The sequence below is a fragment of the Theropithecus gelada genome, chromosome 16 (assembly GCF_003255815.1).
Source record: "Theropithecus gelada isolate Dixy chromosome 16, Tgel_1.0, whole genome shotgun sequence".
NCBI classification, from domain to species: domain Eukaryota; kingdom Metazoa; phylum Chordata; class Mammalia; order Primates; family Cercopithecidae; genus Theropithecus; species Theropithecus gelada.
Genome location: NC_037684.1, coordinates 3110870 through 3132977, shown reverse-complemented (window position 1 = coordinate 3132977; position 22108 = coordinate 3110870). Strand labels below are relative to the sequence as shown.

Sequence of the window (22108 nt, the reverse complement as noted above, 5' to 3'; positions counted from 1 at the left end):
TCCTGAGTCGCTGGGATTATGGGCGCCCACTACCGCGCCTGGCTAATTTTTGTATTTTTAGTAGAGACGGGGTTTCACCATGTTGGGCAGGCTGCTCTCAAATTTTTGACCTCAGGTGATTCATCTGCCTAGGCCTCCTGAAGTGCTGGGATTACAGGCGTGAACCGCTGGGCCCCGCCTTATCTGGCCCTTTAAAAAAAAGTTTACAAAGCTCTTATATGGAAAATATTTTGCGCCTATAATCCCAGCTACTCGGGAGGCCAAGGAAGGAGAATCGCTTGAACCCGGGAGGCAGAGGTTGCAGTGAGCTGAGATCGCACCACTGCAATCCAGCCTGGGCGACAGGGTGAAATTCCATCTCAAAAAAAAAAAAAAAAATTTTGTATTTGTACTCAAACACAACCATTTTTATTCCCATTATAATAATACCTTTTGCTCACTGCTTCCCAAAGCTGCTATGCCAATCTCAATAAGGTGTTGGGATCTGTGCTGGCAGGGAGCCTATTTAGAACCTCATGTCTAAATGTATCAATGAAAATTGATGCATCAGCCGGGCGCGGTGGCTCAAGCCTGTAATCCCAGCACTTTGGGAGGCCGAGACGGGCGGATCACAAGGTCAGGAGATCGAGACCATCCTGGCTAACACGGTGAAACCCCGTCTCTACTGAAAAATACAAAAACCTAGCCGGGCGAGGTGGCGGGCGTATGTAGTCCCAGCTACTCGGGAGGCTGAGGCAGGAGGATGGCGTGAACCCGGGAGGCGGAGCTTGCAGTGAGCTGAGATCCGGCCACTGCACTCCAGTCTGGGCGACAAAGCAAGACTCTGTCTCAACAAAAAAAAAAAAAAAAAAAAGAAAGAAAATTGATGCATCATGACATACCTCATGCATCATGACATTTTCAAGCAATGTTGAGAATAGGAAGAAAATGAACCATCACCACATTTCCCAAGCTGCAGGAGAGCTATCATTTTCAACTAGTACTTTAATTGCTGTGACTTCATTCAAGTAGTGGAAGAAAAGGGGCACTAAATTTGTTTTGCCCAAAAAAAGCAAACTCACGGCTTGTGTGGAGAGCATTTCGTTAATGCTGTGATCATATTGCTCAGCCAAGATAGCTAATTTCCGGGTCTGTTCCTCCTTGAGCCGTTTCAGAACAGCTTTGTGCTCACTCTTTGGTGTAGTCTCCAGCAGGTGATTTCTTAATGCTTTGTACTGTCTGGTTTGGATTTTGCAGGTATCCTGAAACTGCTTTTTTATTTGGAGTTCTTTAGACTGGGGGAAAAAAAAAAAAGATTTATGTAAGTTGTAACACAAGGTATTTGGTATATGGTATGCTTACATACATGAAAATAAAGACTATTAGGAAAAAATGAGAGGAAAACCAAACAGGTCAGATCATAAAGTTGCAGATACTTTTTGCACTTGGCTATTTGGCCAAACTGCTGACTGAAATTTATGCAGTTTTACAACAAAAAACTTCATTTAAAACATTAGGGCATAAAGAACACCATTTATGATAGGACTTGTAACAGTATCTGTTGTTTCACTAATAAAGTTAGTGACCTGAGTAGATATTAAAATTAGCTTTGATTATTATGCATATTCATGACAGAAAATTACATTTTTTCTTTTTTTTTTTGGAGATGGAGTCTCACTCTGTCACCCAGGCTGGAATGCGGTGGTACAATCACGGCTCACTGTAGCCTCAACCTGCTATGCTTGAGCAATCCTTCCATCTCAGCCTCCTGAGTAGCCAGGACCACAGGTGAGTGCCCCACCCACATTCGGCTTTTTTTTTTGAGTCTTGCTCTGTCGCCCAGGCTGGAGTCAAATGGCGCAATCTTGGCTCACTGCAACCACTGCCTCCCGAGTTCAAGCAATTCTCCTGTCTCAGCCTCCCGAGTAGCTGGGATTACAGGCATGTGCCGCCACGCCCAGCTAATTTTTGTATTTTTAGTAGAGACAGGGTTTCACCATGTTGGCCTGGCTGGTCTCGAACTCTTGACTTCAAGTGATCTGCCTGCCTTGGCTTCCTAAATGCTGGAATTACAGGCGTGAACCACCACACTTGGCCAATTTTTGTATTTTTTGTAGAGACAGGGTTTCACCATGTTGCCTAGGCTGGTCTCAAATTCCTGGGCTCAAGCAATCCACCTGCCTCGGCCTCCTAAAGTGCTGGGATTACTGGCATGAGCCACCACACCCAGCTCCTGGCTAATTTTTTTTTTTTGGTAGCAATGAAGTTTCCCTACGTTGCACAGGCTGGTTCCAAACTCCTGGCCTCAAGCGATCCTCCCACCTCAGCCTCTAAAAGTACAGTAATTATAGGCATGAGCCACTGTGTGTGGCTTAGAAAATTAAATTTTTTTCTCATGAATTAAGCATAATACAATTATGGTGGCTCACGCCTGTAATCTCAGTACTTTTGGGAGGCCATGGCAGGATTGTTTGTAGGCCAGGAGTTCTCAGACTAGCCTGAGCAACACAGTGAGACCCCATTTCTACAAAGCAATATTGAAAATTAGCCAGGCACGGTGATGCGCACCTGTAGTCCTAGCTACTAGGGAGGCTGAGGCAGAAGGATCACTTGAGCCCAGGAGTTCAAGGCTGCAGTGAACCGTGACTGCATCATTGGACTCTAGGCTGAACAAGAGTGAGACACTGGTTTCTAAAAAAAAAAAAGAAAGAAAGAAAAAAAAAGATATAAAAGCACTTTATTGGTGAGACAATATCTTATCAGATCTAGAGACAGAAAATAAAGCACATTTATTCTGTTTGTTTTAGAAACACTTTGTTCTTCTCTGTTCTTTTTTTTTTTTTTTTTAGACGGTGTCTCATTCTGTTGCTCAGGCTGTAGTGCAGTGGTGCAATCTCAGCTCACTGCAGACTCCATTTCCTGGGTTCAATCGATTTTCCTGCCTCAGCCTCCCGAGCAGCGGGGATTACAGGCTTGTGCCACCACGCCCGGCCAATTTTTCTATTTTTAGTAGAGACCAGGTTTCACTATGTCAGCCAGGCTTGTCTTGAACTCCTGACCTCAGGCAATCTGCCCAACTTGGCCTCCCAAAGTGCTGAGATTACAGGCATGAGCCACTGTGCCTTGCCCCCAATTTCTTTTAATGACACTCTCAACTCCAACTATACAGTTTATGTACCAAATGTGAGGCTAACTTGGAAATCTCTATTCGGAATTATTAATACTGTTATTACAATGGTCTTTTCCTTAAGAGAATAAACTAGGTAGAGATATACTTAGCAATGGTTTACTCTTTAACACAAGCAAAAACTTAAACGTCAGTCAACTAATCTTGGCCAGGCGTGGTGGCTCACGCTTGTAACCCCAGCACTTTGGGAGGCTGAGGTGGCCAGATCATTTGAGGTCAGGAGTTTGAGACCAGCCTGGCCAACATGGTGAAACCCTGTCTCTACTAAAAATACAAAAATTAGTTCGGCGTGGTGGCACATGCCCGTAATCCCAACTATTCAAGAGGCTGAGGTATGAGAATTGCTTGAACCCGGGAGATGGAGGCTACAGAGAGCTAAGATTGCACCACTGCACTCCAGCCTGGGCAACAGAGAGAGACTCTGTTTCAAACACACACACACACAAAACCATAACAAAACTAATCTTTCAAAGGTTAAACAAAACTCATGTGCTAACGGAGGAGACAACCCTCTTCTTGGGGTAACAGACATGAACTACAGTATATAAACATTTCTAAGATGAAAATATTTAAGTTTAGAGACAGAAGATCTTTGGCTTTAGTGTTTGGTTAATCAGCAGGTTGGGTATTCTATGAACTCAGGTTTTAAGAAGTTTTAATAAGATGAGGTCTGTTTCTGCAAGGTGTACCAGTTGATCCTACAAGTGACAACACATTGATTTACTGCACTGAGGCAGAACCTATAGTTGAAATTATTTTTTTACCTTAATATAAATACCGCCAGGTATTGATTGGCTATTCATCATGAAACAAATGGATATGTGACCAAATTTACACACATATCTAAGAAGTACTCCCCTCAATACTACAACATTAAATATACCTTTCTGTATTTTTCACCATCTGAGGCACTAGATCCTAGTAATATGTCTTTATTTTGTGAGGGGTCAAGAAACGTCTAGCTAGTAAGAGAAACTCTTAGTTTAGCTAAGAGTTTTAATAGAGGCACTTAGTAGCACTGCTTTTATTTTTTTTATTTATTTATCTTTTTTGAGACGGAGTCTTGCTCTGTTGCCCAGGCTGGAGTGCAGTGGCCGGATCTCAGCTCACTGCAAGCTCCGCCTCCCGGGTTCACGCCATTCTCCTGCCTCAGCCTCCCGAGTAGCTGGGACTACAGGCGCCCACCACCTCGCCCGGCTATTTTTTTGTATTTTTTTAGTAGAGACAGGGTTTCACCGTGTTAGCCAGGATGGTCTCGATCTCCTGACCTCGTGATCCACCCGTTTCGGCCTCCCAAAGTGCTGGGATTATAGGCTTGAGCCACCGCGCCCAGCCTGCTTTTATTTTTGAGACAGAGTCTCAACTCTGTCCTCTAGGCTCTGGAGTACAGTGGCATGATCATGGCTCACTGCATCCCTGACGTCCCAGGTTCAAGCAATGCTCCTACCTCAGCCTCCCAAGTAGCTGGGATTACAGGTGTGAGCCATCACCACGTTTGGCTTTTTAATCTTTTTCTTTTCTTTTTTTGAGACAGGGTCTCACTCTGTCGCCCACGTTGGAGTGCATGGCATGATCATGGCTCACCATAGCCTCAGCCTCCTGGGGTTTAAGTGATCCTCTTGCCTCTCGGCCTTCTGAGTAGCTGGGACCACCACAGGCATGTCATCATGCTCTCTTTTTTTTTTTTTTCCTGACACAGAGTCTTGCTCTGTCACCAGGATGGAGTGCAGTGGCATGACCTCAGCTCACTGCAACCTCTGACTACCTGGTTCAAGTGATTTTCCTGCCTCAGCCTCCTGCGTAGCTGGGACTACAGGCGCACACCACCATGCCCAGCTAAATTTTTTTTTAGTAGAGATGGGGTTTTGCCCAGTTAGCCAGATGGTCTTGATCTCCTGACCTCGTGATCTGCCCGCCTCAGCCTCCCAAAGTGCTGGGATTACAGGCGTGAGCCACTGTGCCTGGCTTTATTTTTAGAGATGAGATCTCCCTATGCTCCCCCAGGCTGGTAATTTTTTCTAGAGACAGGGTCTCACTATGTTGCTCAGGCTGAGTAGCACCATTTTAAAATATCATTCTTAGGCCGGGTGTGGTGGATCACGCCTGTAATCCCAAGAGTCTGGGAGGCTGAGGCGGGTGGATCACTTGAGGTCAGGCATTCAAGACCAGCCTGGTCAACATGGCGAAATCCCTTCTCTACTAAATATACAAAAATCAGCCGGGTGTGGTGGCGCATGCCTGTAATCACAGCTACTCGGGAGGCTGAGGCAGGAGAATCGCTTGAAGTTGGCAGGCAGAGGTTGCAGTGAGCCAAGACTGCCACTGCCCTCCAGCCTGGGTGACAGAGCGAAAACAAACAAAAACAACCATTCATGGTTAACAAAGTTGTTTCAAGTGCTTCTAGACAGAAATGGAACAATGAAATTTAGATAGTATCTTCTGCCTCAGTAAAATAGCATCCATTCTTTTAAAAGGTTTTATTTATTTATTTATTTATTTATTTATTTATTTATTTGTTGAGATGGAGTTTTGCCCTCGTTGCCCAGGCTGGAGTGCAATGGCGGAATCTCGGCTCACCATAACCTCCACCATCCTCCACCTTCCGGGTTCAAGCGATTCTCCTGCCTCAGCCTCCCGAGTAGCTGTGACAGCAAGCATGCGCCACCACGCCCAGCTACTTTTGTATTTTTAGTAGAGATAGGGTTTTTCCATGTTGGTCAGACTGGTCTCAAACTCCCGACCTCAGCCTCCCAAAGTACTGGGATTACAGGCATGAGTCACCGCACCTGGACATTATTTTTATTTTTTGAGATGGAGTCTCGCTCTGTCGCCAGGCTAGAGTGCAGTGGCACGATCTTGGCTCACTGACCCTCCACCTACCGGGTTCAAGAGAATCTCCTGCCTCAACCTCTCAAGTAGCTGGGACTACAGGCACGCGCTACCATGCCCGGCTAATTTTTGTATTTTTAGTACAGACGAGGTTTCACCATGTTGGCCAGGATGGTCTGTTGACCTGGTGATCCCCTGCCTCAGCTTTCCAAAGTGCTGGGATTACAGGTGTGAGTGACTGCGCCCAGCCAAAACTTTTCATTTTTAAAGCATTGTGCTGGGCTGGGCGTGGTGGCTCACACCTGTAATCCTAGCAGTTTGGAAAGCTGAGGCGGGTAGATCACCTGAGGTCAGAAGTTTGAGACCAGCAGGGCCAAGGTGGTGAAACCCATCTCTACTAAAAACACGAGGGCGTGGTGGCAGGCCCCTGTAATCCCAGCTACTTGGGAGGCTGAAGCATGAGAATCACTTCATCCCGGGAGGTGGAGGTTGCAGTGAGCCAAGATCACGCCACTACACTCCAGCCTAGGCGACAAGAGCGAAACTCCATCTCAAAAAAAAACCAAAAAAACAAAAACAAAAACAAAAAAACATTGTGCCAGGAATACTGTAATCATTCCACATCCCTGCCTAACGAGAAAAAATAACTCCTTGAAAAATTTTTCTTTAACAAGAGTAAAATTAATGCTTATACTAAGAATAAACTATATCCCTCAATGTGTGACTCAAATGAAAGCGAGATGAATGCAAGTTTCAGTTATTTCTACTCATTTAGTGCTGACAAAGCATCATCTGGATGAAAGCTGAAGAAACAGCAGAGTAGGCAGCAGATTTTCACCCGACCCTTTCCACAGAAACAGCACCCCACCCCCACAGAGCCTAATCAACATAAATAAAATGTTCCAACTGCAATCTCCTCTCCTCCATCAAACACAGTTGATGCTATATTCTAAATTCTGCCTCCACTACTTAAGGAGAAAACTGGAAAAGGCAACGATTACTTAAGTAAATAGAAATGTGATGATTTGGGGTTAAAATGCTCCAGTTGACTAAGTAAATAGATACACATAAATATGAGGAAAATGGTGATTTTTCTTCCCTAACAGGAAACCTTGAGCTCACTTGTAATCAGAAAGGCATTTTATTTAAAGTCTGACTATGATTAATGAAGCTTTATTTTCTCCTCACTTTTAATATACTATCTGAGAGAATCAGATTACTGTTTATAAGCTTTAAAACGGAAAAGTTCTAATGACAGGAAATAGAAAGAAATGGTTAAATGTCCAACAACTATCCATTACCCAAGCCCCAGGGAAATGCAGCCAGTCATTTCAGATTTACAGTACGACTTTCAGTTTGGTTTATTCCTCGGTGCTGTTGGCTTTAAAATCACAATTGACTTTGCTGACACGTTAGTTTAAAAATCTTTTCATGGGAGATTGTCTTTCTGTAGCTAAATGATTATGTATCTCCTTACTGTAAAAACAAAATAAATCTAAAATATCATTACAATTCCAGTTTTTCTAAGCATTAACTAAGGAAGGTTATGTTAGTAGTCAACATAACCACTCTGTAAATAAAACTTACCTATTTTGAAGACATAGCAAGGTGAAATTTTACTCACATTCACATGAAAACAATAAAGCATCTTAACATCGTTTCTATATTTTGTTCAGGACAGCTTGTTTGAATGGAGTTGGGTGGGCATTGGGAATACCATTGAGTGTGTTGTAGTTTCTAGATTTTCACACAGACTACCTCTGTGAATGAATTTCACTGTACTCCAGCACAGTTACTCAGAGTAAAACCAAGAACCATTTTATAGTTTAAATATCAAATAGCTTATAAAAATGGCTGGGTAGGAGTACAGGGGAAGCTTTAAATAGGAAATACTGTGGAAACTGGACCTTACTGAATATAAACAAAAGTTTAAAATGTACAGATATGTACAGGGCAACTAAGGTGCTTATCATCGATGACAGACTATATAGTGGGTGGTTTTGTATATTAAGATTCACGTGGGCCGGGCGTGGTGGCTCACGCCTGTAATCCCAGCACTTTGGAGGCTGAGGCAGGTGGATCACAAGGTCAGGAGATTGAGACCATCCTGGCTAACATGGTGAAACCCCGTCTCTACTAAAAATACAAAAAATTAGCTGGGCATGGTGGTGGGTGCCTGCAGTCCCAGCTACACGGAGGCTGAGGCAGGACAATGCAGTGAACCCGGGAGGTGGAGCTTGCAGTGAGCCGAGATCGCCCCACTGCACTCCAGCCTGGGTGACAGAGTAAGACTCTGTCTCAAAAACAAACAAAAATTTCAGAATTGGTAACTGTAGTTGACTTTGTCCTTGAGAGAGATGGATCAGGTGGCTGGAGGAACAAGCATAAAGAAGAAAACTTTTTTCTTGTTATTATTTTTCTAACTAGTGGCTATGCAGCTTAAAACTTTTTATTTTATAATGCACTTTCATGTCTTTAAATTTTGTACAAGTCATATTTACAGCAAATTATGGTTCTAAAATTTTACTTGGAACAACAGAGATAAGCCAAATGGTTAGCTTGTTGACATGTAGAATATAATATTGACCTTGGACATTTGGGTAAATTTTTCTTTGAGACAGGGTCTTCCTCTGTCACCTAGGGTGGAGTGCTGTGGTGTGTTCTCGGCTCATTGCAACCTCTGCCTCCTGGGTTCAAAGGATTCTCCTGCCTCAGCCCCCCAAGTAGCTGGGACTATAGGCATGTGCCACCACACCCAACTAATTTTTGTATTTTTAGTAGAGACAGGGTTTCGCCATGTTGTCCAGGCTGTTCTTGAACTCCTGACCTCAGGTGATCCACCTGCCTTGGCCTCCTGAAGTGCTGGGATTACAGGCGTGAGCCACCGTGCTCTGCCCTTGGGTAAGTTTAAAACAAGAATCTTGATTCTTATCTACTGGCACTTCCCATGGTTAAAAGTTTTGGCCACTTTTTTGTACTTTGATGAGAAATACATAAGCAAAAGACTGTAGCAACAGGCATTCAACATTAAAATCAACCAAAGATGCTAAAAATGAAAAGAAGCTTAGTCAATTTCTTTATGACTAGACATTCGTCTTAAGACTTTTCCTGCTTACATGGATACCTTTTCATTCTCTTCCCTGTTGTCAAAAAGCTTAGGCTAACCATACCTTCAAACTCTTAGGCTGTTGTCGAACTTCCATGACATGCTTTCGTCTTAGTTCTCGTTCTCTTCGCTTATTATATTCCAGCTGGTTAGTGAGCTCAGTTTGATGCTGCAATCTGATCAACTCACAGCGCATCTTCTGAATTGTGTTGAGGTGGCGGAACTCCAGTTCTTGCATGGATTCATGCTGTCGGAGTAGCATGGCATGTTCTAAGTCCTTCTGCGTCTGTCTTTTGTTTAACTCCTAATCCATAACACAAAAGACAAAGGTATAATTTACTGCTGTATAATGCCAGAAAAAAATCCTAAAAACCAGAATAACCAGTAAACAGATGTAATTAACCCTGTTATTCAATTATAATTGCATAGTAAATATTAGGGTTGTGACTTTTACCTCTTTAAATGGGCAATTAGTAGCACAAATTTCCTTATCATATTAATTTACTATTTATTCATATTATTTTATTGCCATTAGCTTAAGACATTATTACATCTATATCAAGAGGTTTAACATTTTTCTTTTGTTTACTTCCTAATTTTATATTTGAATTGGGCTCCTAAGTTATCCTTTCAGTTTCTTCAGAGTATTCTATTCAATTATTTTACATGCAGTCTACTCTGGTGAGTGTGGTGATTAAGAACATGGACACAGCCAGGCGTAGTGGCTCACGCCTGTAATCCCAGCACTTTGGGAGGCTGAGGCAGGTGGATCACAAGGTCAGGAGATTGACATCATCCTGGCTAACACGGTGAAAACCGTCTCTACTAAAAATACAAAAAATTAGCCGGGCATGGTGGCGGACACCTGTAGTCCCAGCTACTTGGGAGGCTCAGGCAGGAGAATGGCATGAACCCGGGAGGCGGAGCTTGCAGTGAGCCGAGATCGCGCTCGCGCCACTGCACTCCAGCCTGGGTGACAGAACAAGACTCTGTCTCAATTAAAAAAAATAAAAAATAAAAAATAACCGGGCATGGTGGTGCATGTCTGTAGTCCCAGGTACCTGGGAGTCTGAGGCAGGAGAATGGCTTGAACCCAGGAGGCAAAGGTTGCAGTGAGCCGAGATCATGCCACTGCACTCCAGCCTGGGTGACGGAGTCTCAGGAAAAAAAAACATTGTAGAGACAGGGTCTTGCTATGTTGCCCAGGGTAGTCTCAAACTCCTGGTCTCAAGTGATCCTCCCACCTCAGCCTCCCAAAGTGTTGGAATTACAGGTGTGAGCCACTGCACCCAGCCAGTACATAGAAATTTTAAAAGTTTCATTGTAACCTAGTGCTTTGTGATGCCATAATTCTTTCAATCATTCCTCTGTGTGTTTGGACATTTAAGCTGCTTCTATGTTTCACTGTTTTGTTTTGTTTTTTAATCAGAGTCTCACTCTGTTGCCCAGGCTGGAGTGCAGTGGTGCAATTTCAGCTCACTGTAACCTCTGCCTCCCAGGTTCAAGCAATTCTCGTGCCTCAGCCTCCTGAGTAGCTGGGATTACAGGCGTGCACCACCACACCCAGCTCATTTTAAAAATATTTTTAGTAGAGACAGTTTTACCACGTTGACCAGGCTGTCCTTGAACTCTTGACCTCAAGTATTATAGGTGAGAGCCACTGCTCCAGCCCATGTTTCACTTTTATAAATAAAGTTTCAATAAGTATCTATTTATACTGTATCATAGAATCATGTTGTTATTTCTGTAGGACAGAGTTCTAGAAGTGGATTTGATGGATATATGCTACGTGCGTATTAAATTTTTTTTTTTTTTTTTGAGACGGAGTCTCGCTCTGTTGTCCGGGCTGGAGTGCAGTGGCCGGATCTCAGCTCACTGCAAGCTCCGCCTCCCGGGTTTACGCCATTCTCCTGCCTCAGCCTCCCGAGTAGCTGGGACTACAGGCGCCTGCCACCTCGCCCGGCTAGTTTTTTGTATTTTTTAGTAGAGACGGGGTTTCACCGTGTTAGCCAGGATGGTCTCGATCTCCTGACCTCATGATCCGCCCGTCTCGGCCTCCCAAAGTGCTGGGATTACAGGCTTGAGCCACTGCGCCCGGCCGCGTATTAAATTTTAAAAGCTACTGTTAAATCATGCTCCAAAGGGGCAATATCAATTTATAGTCTTACTAATAGTGTCTGTTAACACACGCCATTACTAGGATTGAATGTATCAATCTTCTACATTTTTCTTACGTAATGGATGCAACTGCTTTAATTTGAATTTATTAGTAAACTCGCACAATTATGCTATATTACAAGCATAATATATTACAAGCATGAAATATATTATTTCAACCCACTCTCAGAAATTTATCTATACTCACAGGTATCTTAATAATGAAAATAATTCTTTTCTTTTTTTGAGATGGAGACTTGCTCTGTGGCCCAGACTGGAGTATAGCAGCATGATCTCAGCTCACTGCAACCTCCACCTCCCAGGTTCAATTGATTCTCATGCCTCGGCCTCCCAAGTAGCTGGGATTACAGGTGTCCGCCACCACGTCTGGCTCATTTTTTTGTATCTCTACTAAAAGTAGAGATGGGGTTTCACTATGTTGGCCATGCTGGTCTCAAACTCCTGACCTCAAGTGATTCACCTGCCTCGGCCTCCCAAAGTGCTAGGATCACAGCCATGAGCCACCACACCCAGCCAAGAATAATTGTTTTCATTGGCAGAAGAGTTTCTACAACATTTACCAATTAATAATCACATGATGATAAAAATGTATTTAAGGGCAACACACACTTCATGGAACCCATTTCAGGTCAGAGGCAAAAACTGCCCAATGAATTTCCTCATATGTAAAAATCAAGGCTGACCATGGTGGCTCATGTCTGTAATCCCAGCATTTTGGGAGGCTGAGGCAGGCAGATCACTTGAGGTTGGGAATTGGAGACCAGCCAGGCCAACATGGCAAAACCCCATTTCTACTAAAAATACAAAAATCAACTGGGTGTGGTGATGCATGCCTGTAGTCCCAGCTACTTGGGAGGCTGAGGCAGGAGAATTGCTTGAACCTGGGAGGCAGAGGTTGCAGTGAGCCGAGATCGCCACTGCACTCCAGCCTGGGCGAAAGAGCGAGACTCTATTTCAAAATAAATAAATAAATAAAAGTAAAAATAAAAAATAAAAATCAACATTTTTCATTTGTGGATTGGCTAAGATTTACTGAATGACTACTATGAATCAGAAACTGGAGATTTAAAAAACTGCATCAATTCTATGATTTCATACAACTTCCATTGTAGTGAGGGAGTCAGGAACAACCTCCCTACCCTGCAGAAACACATGGTTTTGTGAACATACACATATTCACGTGAAAAAGAAAAGTGCAAAGAAGAACATATGTATTTAGTTAGTTGTCTGTTTGAGACAGGGTCTTGCTCTGTAGCTCAGGCTGGAGTGCAGTGGCATAATCATGGCTCACTGCAGCCTCAACCTCCTGGGCTCAGGAATATTCATGCCTCAGCCTCCCAGGTAGCTGGGACTACAGGTGCACATCACCATACCCAGCTAATTTTTTTTAATAAACATATTTTTTGTAGAGACAGGGATTTGTCAGGTTGCCCTGTCTGGTCTCAAACTCCTAGAATCAAGTGATCTGCCTGCCTGGGCCTCCCAAAGTGTTAGGATTACAGTTACCATACCTGGCTGCAAAGAATAATATTTAAATAAAGCAGAAGAATGTGGTGGTTAAGTCCAGGCATGGTAGCTCATGCTTGTAATCCTAGCACTTTGGGAGGCTGAGACAGGCAGATTGCATGAGGCCAGGAGTTTGAGAACAGCCTGGCCAACATGGCGAAAGTCCATCTATACTAAAAATACAAAACTTAGCTGGGTTTGGTGGTGCACACCTGTAATCCTAGCTACCCTGGGAGGTTGAGGCACGAAAATCGCTCACACCTAGGAGGTGAAGATTGCACTGAGCCAAGGTGGCGCCACTGCACTCCATACTTGGCGACATGGAGAGACTCTTTCTCGGGGGGAAAAAAAAATTGGTGGTTAAGAGATTTTAAGGAAATGACATCTGAGTAAAGATATACAGGGAGCAAACACTCCATGTGAATATCTGAGGAAGAATGATTCAGACAGAGGCAAGTAGAAGTGCAAAGTCCCTGAGACTAGAATGGAATTGGAGTATTTTCAGGAAAGATGCTTTTGATAAAGGATTTAAAATTTCTCATCACTCAAACTTACCTCCCTGACAAGGTCCTGCTCTAAGTTATGACGACCAAGTAACATTCTTCTCTTGAAGCGACGGCATTCCAGCTCTAGGTATTGTCTTTGACGTCGAAGAAGGTTAGCTTCTTCTTCTGCTTGGAAATGCTGTATATTCTCCTTCTGCTTTGAAAGCCACTCCTGTTTTTCTTTTTTGGGGGTACTCTGGTTTTCATTTAGCTCCTGGCAACATAAAAAACAACTCAGGTAAAAATACATAAAAATAGGGCCAGGCACGGTGGCTCATCCCTGTAATCCCAGCTCTCTGGGAGGCCAAGGTGAGCGGATCACCTGAGGTCAGGAGTCCGAGACTAGCCTGGCCAACATGGTGAAACTGTCTCTACTAAAATACAAAATTAGGCTGGGCGTGGTGGCTCACGCCTGTAATCCCAGCACTTTGAGAGGCCTAGGCAGGCGGATCACGAGATCAGGAGATCGAGACCATCCTAGCTAACATGGTGAAATCCCATCTCTACTAAAAATACAAAAAATTAGCCAGGCGTGATGGCGGGCGCCTGTAGTCCCAGCTACTCGGGAGGCCGAGGCAGGAGAATGGCATGAACCTGGGAGGAGCTTGCCTGACCAACATGGAGAAACCCTGCCTCTACCAAAAATACAAAATTAGCCAGGCATGGTGGCGCAAGCCCGTAATGCCAGCTACTCGGGAGGGTGAGGCGGAGAATCACTCGAGCCCAGGAGGTGGAGGTTGCAGTGAGCTGAGATAGCGCCACTGCACTCCAGCCTGGGCAAAAAGAGCGAAACCCAGTCTCAAAAAAAAAAAAAAAAACCAAAAAACTTAGCCAGGCATGGTGGCACATGCCTGCAGTCTCAGCTACTTGGGAGGCTGAGGCAGGAGAGTTGCTTGAACCCGGGAAGCAGAGGTTGCAGTGAGCCGAGATTGCGCCACTGCACTCCAGCCCGGGTGACAGAGTGAAACTCCGTCTCAAAAAAACAAAAACAACACCACAACAAAAACCCCATAAAAATTACCTAAATGAATGTTATCATTTTGCATCAGTAAATTTTAAATAAAAGTTATTGGCTGGGTGCGGTGGCTCACGCCTGTAATCCCAGCACTTTGGGAGGCTGAGGTGGGCAGATCACCTGAGGTCAGGAGTTCAAGACCAGCCTAACCAACATGGAGAAACCCCATCTCTACTAAAAATACAAAATTAGCCAGGCATGGTGATGCAGGCTTGCAATCCGAGCTACTCGGGAAGCTGAGCGGGAAAATCCCTTGAACCCAGGAGGCAGAGGTTGCAGTGCAGTGAGCCGAGATCGCGCCATTGCACTCCAGCCTGGGCAACAAGAGCAAAACTCCGTCTCAATCAATCAATCAATCAATCAATCAATAAAAGTTCTTAAGTGTGTTTCTTCTCTAATACTCAGGCAGGGCAATGACCAATGACCTCTAGAAGGCAAGTGGTATTTACATCTTTTTTTTTTTTTTTTTGAGACAGAGTCTTGCTCTGTCACCCAGGCTGGAGTGCAGTGGTGCGATCTCAGCTCACTGCAACCTCCACCTCCCAGGTTCAAGCGATTCTCCTACCTTAGCCTCCTGAGTAGCTGGGATTACAGGCATCTGCCAGCATGCCCAGCTAATTTTTTGTATTTTTAGTAGAGACGGAATTTCACCATGTTAGCCAGGATGGTCTCGATCTCCTGACCCCGTGATCCGCCCACCTCGGCCTCCCAAACTATTGGGATTACAGGCGTGAGCCACTGTGCCCAGCCTTTAGATCTTTCTTGAGTTACCCACTCAATCGGAAAGGAAAGAGAGAGATGTACACCAGAAAACGTGTACCTTTTGTCTCTGCAGAGCTACATTTCTGATGGTTCCTAACTTCGAAGTACACAGTGATTGGTTAATAAAGTAAAACACATCCTTCTTTAAAACCTTCCCAAGAAGAAACAGAAGATAGTGTTTTTAGGTAAAAATCGCAAGTGAACTAGGGCAAAAATACAGTTAAACATCTCGCTTCTTGGTTTTTGACATCCTTGATGCTAAGTTTTTGGCAAAATTATGGAAGGATTCGATATAAGAAAACTGGAAACTAAATGGAAAATAAACAAAACCATGGGAGAATAGAGACCTACTTTATGAATGGTATTTAATTTTCAGCATTAATAACCACTGAACAAATCAAAATTAATGACTTTCCACATTGTTTTAAATTTCACTGGAAAACAAAACAACTGCATTTTGTTGGAGATTTATTTATAGTTGGAAACTCTATTTACTATTGTTTCAAACTCAAAGTTCCAGTATAGAGTTTGGCTTTTGAATTATAGTCATGGGAATATACTGCAAATTATACCATTTAGAGTTGGAAAAATCTTGTCAATGACACTCACTTGGCAGGGTATAGAGCAAGTCTTTGTGCCACCAATACGTACACAAGAAGACATACATATCTGATTATAAGGCAAATTCCTACACACACACAAATCATTAATATCAAATTGATTATACTTATTTTATCAAAATCAATTGATGTATCACGGTATGCTAATTAATTATATGAACTAAAAATTTCAATCATCCTGTAAGACAGGAGTGTAAATTAAAAGACATATCATTTTCTGTTCCTGGTGCCTATCTTGAATAATGATCCTCTTTAAGAAGTTGTCAGGCCAGGCGCAGTTGTAATCCCAGCACTTTGGGAGGCCGAGGCGGGCAGATCATGAGGTCAAGAGATCGAGACCATTCTGACTAACATCGTGAAACCCTGTCTCTACTAAAAATACAAAAAATTAGCCACGCTTGGTGGCGGGCACATGTAGTCCCAGCTACTCGGGAGGCTGAGGCAGGAGAATGGCATGAGTTTAAGACCAGCCTGGTGGCCGGGCACGGTGGCTCAAGCCTGTAATTCCAGCACTTTGGGAGGCCGAGACGGGCGGATCACGAGGTCAGGAGATCGAGACTATCCTGGCTAATACGGTGAAACCCGTCTCTACTAAAAAATACAAAAAAAACTAGCCGGGCGAGGTGGCAGGCGCCTGTAGTCCCAGCTACTCGGGAGGCTGAGGCAGGAGAATGGCGTAAACCCGGGAGGCGGAGCTTGCAGTGAGCTGAGATCCGGCCACTGCACTCCAGCCTGGGCGACAAAGCGAGACTCCCTCCCCAAAAAAAAAAAAAAAAAAAAGGAAAAAAAGACCAGCCTGGCCAAGATGGTGAAACCCTCATCTCTACTAAAAATACAAAAATCAGCCGGGCGTGGTGGCAGGTGCCTGTAATGTCAGCTACTCAGGAGACTGAGGCAGGAGAATCACTTGAACCCAAAGCGGCAAAGGTTGCAGTGAGCCGAGATTATGCCACTGCACCCTAGCCTGGACAACAGAGTGAGACTCTGTCTCAAAAAAAAAAAAAAAAAAAAAAAAAAAAAAAAAAAAAAAAAAAAAAAAGGCAGCACAAGAGCCAGGAGTGGTGGCTCCCGCTTGTAATCCCAGCACTTTGGGAGGCCGAGGTGGGTAGACTGCCTGAGGTCAGGAGTTTGAGACCAGCCTGGCTAACATGGTGAAACCCCATCTCTACTAAAAAAATATATAAAAAGTATCTGGGCATGGTGGCACACACCTGTAACCCCAGCTACTCGGGGGGCTAAGGCAGGAGAATCATTTCAACCTCGGGGGAGGGGAGGTTGCAGTGAGCCAAGATCACACCACTGCACTCCAGCCTGTACGACAGAGTGAGACTTGTGTTTCGGGGAAAAAAAAAAAGCGGAGGGAGGGGGCAGCACAGGAAAGGGCAAAGAAATATGAAACCCTGTAGCCACAAAGAAAAATAATCAGCATATTCTACCTAAAAAAAACCTGATAAGCAAATATCCCCCTTATTCTGTTTACTTTTAAAGTAAAACAATGGGAAACCAAAAACATTAGAAGAAAAGGTTTCACATAGCAAAATGTGATCAGATACAGTGGCTTATGCCTATAATCCCAGCACTTTGGGAAGCCAAGGTGGGCAGACTGCTTGAGCCCAGGAGTTTGAGACCAGACTAGGCAACATGGCAAGACCCTGTCTCTACAAAAAATAAATTTAAAAATTAGCCAGGAGTGGTGGTGCGTGCTTGTGTTCACAGCTACTGGGCAGGCTAAGGCAGGATTGCTTGAGCATGGGAGGTCGAAGCTGCAGTGAGCTATGATTGTCCCACTGCACTCCAGCCTGTGGAACAGGGTAAGACTGTCTCAAAAAATATATACAAAAAATAAGAACATAAGGCTGGACGCAATGGCTCACACCTGTAATGCCAGCACTTTGGGAGGCCGGGGCGGGCGGATCACGAGGTCAGGAGATCAAGACCATCCTGGCTAACATGGTGAAACCCCGTCTCTACTAAAAAAAAATATCAAATGTTAGCCGGGCATGGTGGCAGGCGCTTATAGTCCCAGCTACTCAGGAGGCTGAGGCAGGAGAATGGCGTGAACCCGGGAGGCGGAGCTTGCAGTGAGCTGGTATCACACCATTGCACTCCAGCCTGGGCGACACAGCAAGACTCTGTCTCAAAAATAAATAAATAAATAAATAAATAAATAAAAATAAAAACATAAAAAAAGTATATTTTCAGGAAATGATTCATTTTAGATCCTCAACTAAATAACTCAGTTAAGGGTAACTGATTATAATTAAAGTCATCATTTAAACTAATATCCATTTAGTGACCACAAACAACAAAAGATAATTTTATCCTAATGCTTCTGTGAGTTGGTCACCATTGGATATAATTAATAAGCAGAAAATTTATTGAAAAGTTTTATGACATAAGTACCTCTTTAAGCTGCTCTTTTCGAAGTTTATACTCTCTTTTCTGGGACTCTAGAAAACTATTCAGTTCTTTCTTCTGTTGGGCCTGAATATGTTGCTGAAATTTTTTCTCTTCATTGGACATCACTTTAGCCTATATGAAGTTTAAAAAATGAATCAAATTAGTTAAGTAGATAGATTTAAAGTAGCAGTTTAATATACATCACTAAGAATATCTTTTATTTTCTAAGAACAAGAAATCAGTAGAAACATTACCAAAATAAAAGACTGAACCAAATTATAAACACGTGCTACTTGGCATCCTTATCATTTGAACTTCATAGAATCAGTAAGATGAAACTCATCTTTGAAATGTCAAACATGTTGTCAACTTTTTATTTCATTTAACAGAAGTATACCCTCCTTCCAACCCTCAATCCCTTAGTAAAACGAAACAAATGCTATACTTTATTTCTGATTCTATATCCAATACACGTTCACTGTAGAACATTTACAAAATACAGACAATCAAGAAAAATCTTATGTTTTGGTGCGTATCTTTTGTAATTTTTTCTTTTTTAAAAATTACTACTTTTAAGATGGAGTCTCACTGTCACCCAGGCTGCAGTGCAGCGGCACAAGCTCGGCTCACTACAACCTCCGCGTCCCGGGTTCAAGTGCTTCTCCTGTGTCAGCCTACCGAGTGGCTGCAATGACAGGTGTGTGACACCTGTATTTTTAGTATTTTTAGTAGAGACAGGGTTTCGCCATGTTGGCCAAGCTGATCTCGAACTCCTGACCTCAGGTGATCCACCCACCTCAGCCTCCCAAAGTGCTGGGATTACAGATGTGAGCCACTGCGCCCGGCCTCTAATTTTTTCTATAAACGTACATGTCTCAAATATATACACACACACATATATATGTGTATGTATATAATTAAGTAGGCATTGTGGCTCATGCCTGTAATCCCAACACTTTGAGAAGCTGAGGTGGGAGTATCACCTGAGCCCAGGAGTTCAAGACCAGTGGGTAACAAGGCGAGTGCCCGTCTCAAAAAATGTATTACAGGGTCTCACTCTGTCACCCAGGTTGGACTGCAGTGGTACAATCATGGCTCACTGCAGCCTCTTTTTGAGCTCAAGTGATCCTCCCACCTCAGCCTCCCGAGTAGCTGGAACTACAGGTGTATTTCACCATGCTCAGCTCATTTTTTTATTTTTTATTTTTGTGGAAACAGAGTCTTCCTATGTTGCCCAGGCTGGTCTTGAACTTCTGGGCTCAAGTAATCTTCTCACCTCGGCCTCCCAAAGTGGTGGGATTACAGGTGTGAGCCACTGCACCCATCCTGGTTATATACTTTTAAAACAAATTTGTTATCACATTGCACATCTGCTTCAGCAATTGTTTTCCTAAATATGTTAGTATCCCCTTTTCCCAAGCTATTAAAAATAATATCTGTCAGGTGTGGTGGCTCACACCTATAATCCCAGCACTTTGGGAGGCTGAGAAGGGAAGGTCAACTGAGGTCAGGGATTTGAGACCAGCCTGATCAACATGGTGAAACCCCTTCTCTACTAAAATAAAAATAATACAAAAATTAGCCAGGCATGGTAGATGCACCTGTAGTCTCAGCTACTTGGGAGGCTGAGGCAGGAGAATTGCTTGAACTTGGAGAGCAGAGGTTGCAGTGAGCTGAGATCACGCCACTACACTCCAGCCTGGGCAACACAGAGAGACTGTCTCAAAAAATAATAATAATAAAATAAAAAATAAAAATATTCAATGCCCAGAGGATTTTAAATATGTATACATTGTTTTATCAAATTATTTCAAAATCAAATATTTATTTATATCATAAATTATTTTGTCAAAGTCCCTACTACTATGAGAATGGTTCTTTTTTTGTGAAAAGGGAGAAGAGGGTAGCTATGATAAATAATGCCTCACTGCAGACTACCTGGACATATTTTAATGATATGTGTGAATTTACTGAGAATTCTAAATTCTACTTGACAAACATGACTATCGAAAAAAAGTAAAACAATGGGAAACCAAAAACATTAGAAGAAAAGGTTTCACATAACAAAAATCCTAAAAACTAAACTTTTATCATGTAAAATAATGACAATTATTTGTCAATAATCAAATGAATTTGATTCTGAATCAAATTCATGAATCTGAATCTTTCATAACTTATAACCTCCAACATTGTATTTATTACAGTAATCTTTAATCATTCTGATATTAAAATGCTGCCAGAAATTCAAGGGTAGTTTCCAAAAAATACAAAAAAGAGAATAAAAATGACTTTTTGAGACCTAAATCACCTAATGACAGGAGATTTAGCAAACTCCTCAGATAACCAGAAAATGACAAGCTTAAAATAACTGAGTAACTTACCGATTGTGGCACTATAAAACTCTCAAGAATCAGGAAATGGTCCCATGTCTTATTAGTTCCCAGGCCTAGTACTTGATATTAAAATACATCAATTTTTCATATTCAAGATTTTGCTGGCTATTACATAAACTATAAAGTGGGCTACCCCAATGAATAGTTTTAAGACTGATTTGTTTTAAATGATGCACACACAAAATTAGTGAGAGATAAGACACACAGATATCACCTTTTTTTGTAATATCAATTTACAGAAACCTTTATATAAGTCACATAAATGTTTCTCCTTTTCCCCAATTTGCTTGGTTCCTTGGAACAGATACTCTAACATCAAACTGCCATGTTGGTTAATTCTGAGACATTCAAAACCTAAAACAAGCAAATTAATAATACTGAATAAGCCACCTCTTTCTCCATAGCAGCCTGGTGTTTCTTGATAAGTTTCTCCATTTCTGCAGCAAAATTGTTACGCTGAGTTTCAAGATCTTTGTCTAATCTGAGGCGATGTTCGTCCATCTCAGCCTTTAGCTTATTTTCCAGAGTCATCAGTTGCTTTTGATGTTGTCGCCTCATTCGCTTATAGCCAGACATTTGTTCTCTAAGCTCAGAATCCTGCTCATGTTCTTGCATTTGCCTTGTAACCTAGACATACAAATAATGGAAGGAAAAGAAGAAAATAAAACATTCTTCTTCGAAAAGCCTTTTAAACCATTCTATATTAACTAAGTAGGGAATTAGTATAAAATATCCCAATGTTAGCAGATTCCAAGAAAATTTCCAACAAGTCTTTCAAAGAAATAGACTGGTTCTAAAATTTATATGGGGATATAAAAGAATCTAGAATAGCCAAAACAATCTTGAGGAACAAAAATATTTGGAGGACATGCAGCCCTACAGTACTCAAGACAATGCGGTACTGGCTTTAAGATAGGCTAAGTAGATCAAGGAAAGAGAATAAAAACTAGAAAGAGATCCACATATGTTCAATTGATTTTTCTACCAAGAAAGTCAAGTTAATTCAGAGGATAGTGTTTTTAGCAAATCCTGCTGAAACAACTGGTTCTTTACATAGAAAAAAACAAATAAACCTTGACTCCCTATATCACTTATGTCATATATAAAAATTAATTTGAGAAGGATCATTAATGTGATTCTGAACGTAAAACCCAGAATCACAAAGCAGAAACACAAAATATCTTTATAACCCTGGAGTAAGCAAACACTTCTTGGGCAGAACACAAAAAACACTGACCACAAAGCAAAAAAAAAAAAAAAAAGAAAAACCTCAATTTAAAAATCAAGATAGGCCACGCGCAGTGGCTCACGCCTGTAATCCCAGCACTTTGGAAGGCGGAGGCGGGCAGATCACAAGGTCAGGAGATCGAGACCATCCTGGCTAACTCGGTGAAACCCCGTCTCTACTAAAAATCCAAAAAAAATTAGCTGGGCACGGTGGCGGGCGCCTGTGGTCCCAGCTACTCCGGAGGCTGAGGCAGGAGAATGGCGTGGGCCTGGGAGGTGGAGCTTGCATTGAGCTGAGATCGCGCCACCGCACTCCAGCCTGGGCAACAGAGTGAGACTCCGTCTCAAAAAAACAAACAAA

The 22108-nt window shown here is 42.7% G+C and overlaps 1 protein-coding gene across 2 annotated transcripts in view; it reads right to left on the bottom strand.

The window, feature by feature from the left end:
- Positions 1 to 22108, bottom strand: part of TAOK1 (TAO kinase 1) — a 172736-nt gene that overhangs the window by 18667 nt on the left and 131961 nt on the right. Inside the window, exons 15-19 of one of the 2 annotated variants that reach the window (XM_025361611.1) lie at positions 20911 to 21147; positions 18131 to 18259; positions 13341 to 13544; positions 9166 to 9405; positions 1062 to 1274 (exon numbers count right to left, since the gene is read on the bottom strand). In XM_025361611.1, coding sequence (XP_025217396.1) covers positions 1062 to 1274; positions 9166 to 9405; positions 13341 to 13544; positions 18131 to 18259; positions 20911 to 21147 — 1023 coding nt within the window. The remainder of the gene's footprint in view (positions 1 to 1061; positions 1275 to 9165; positions 9406 to 13340; positions 13545 to 18130; positions 18260 to 20910; positions 21148 to 22108) is intronic. The other variant, XM_025361612.1, reaches the window with a different exon arrangement.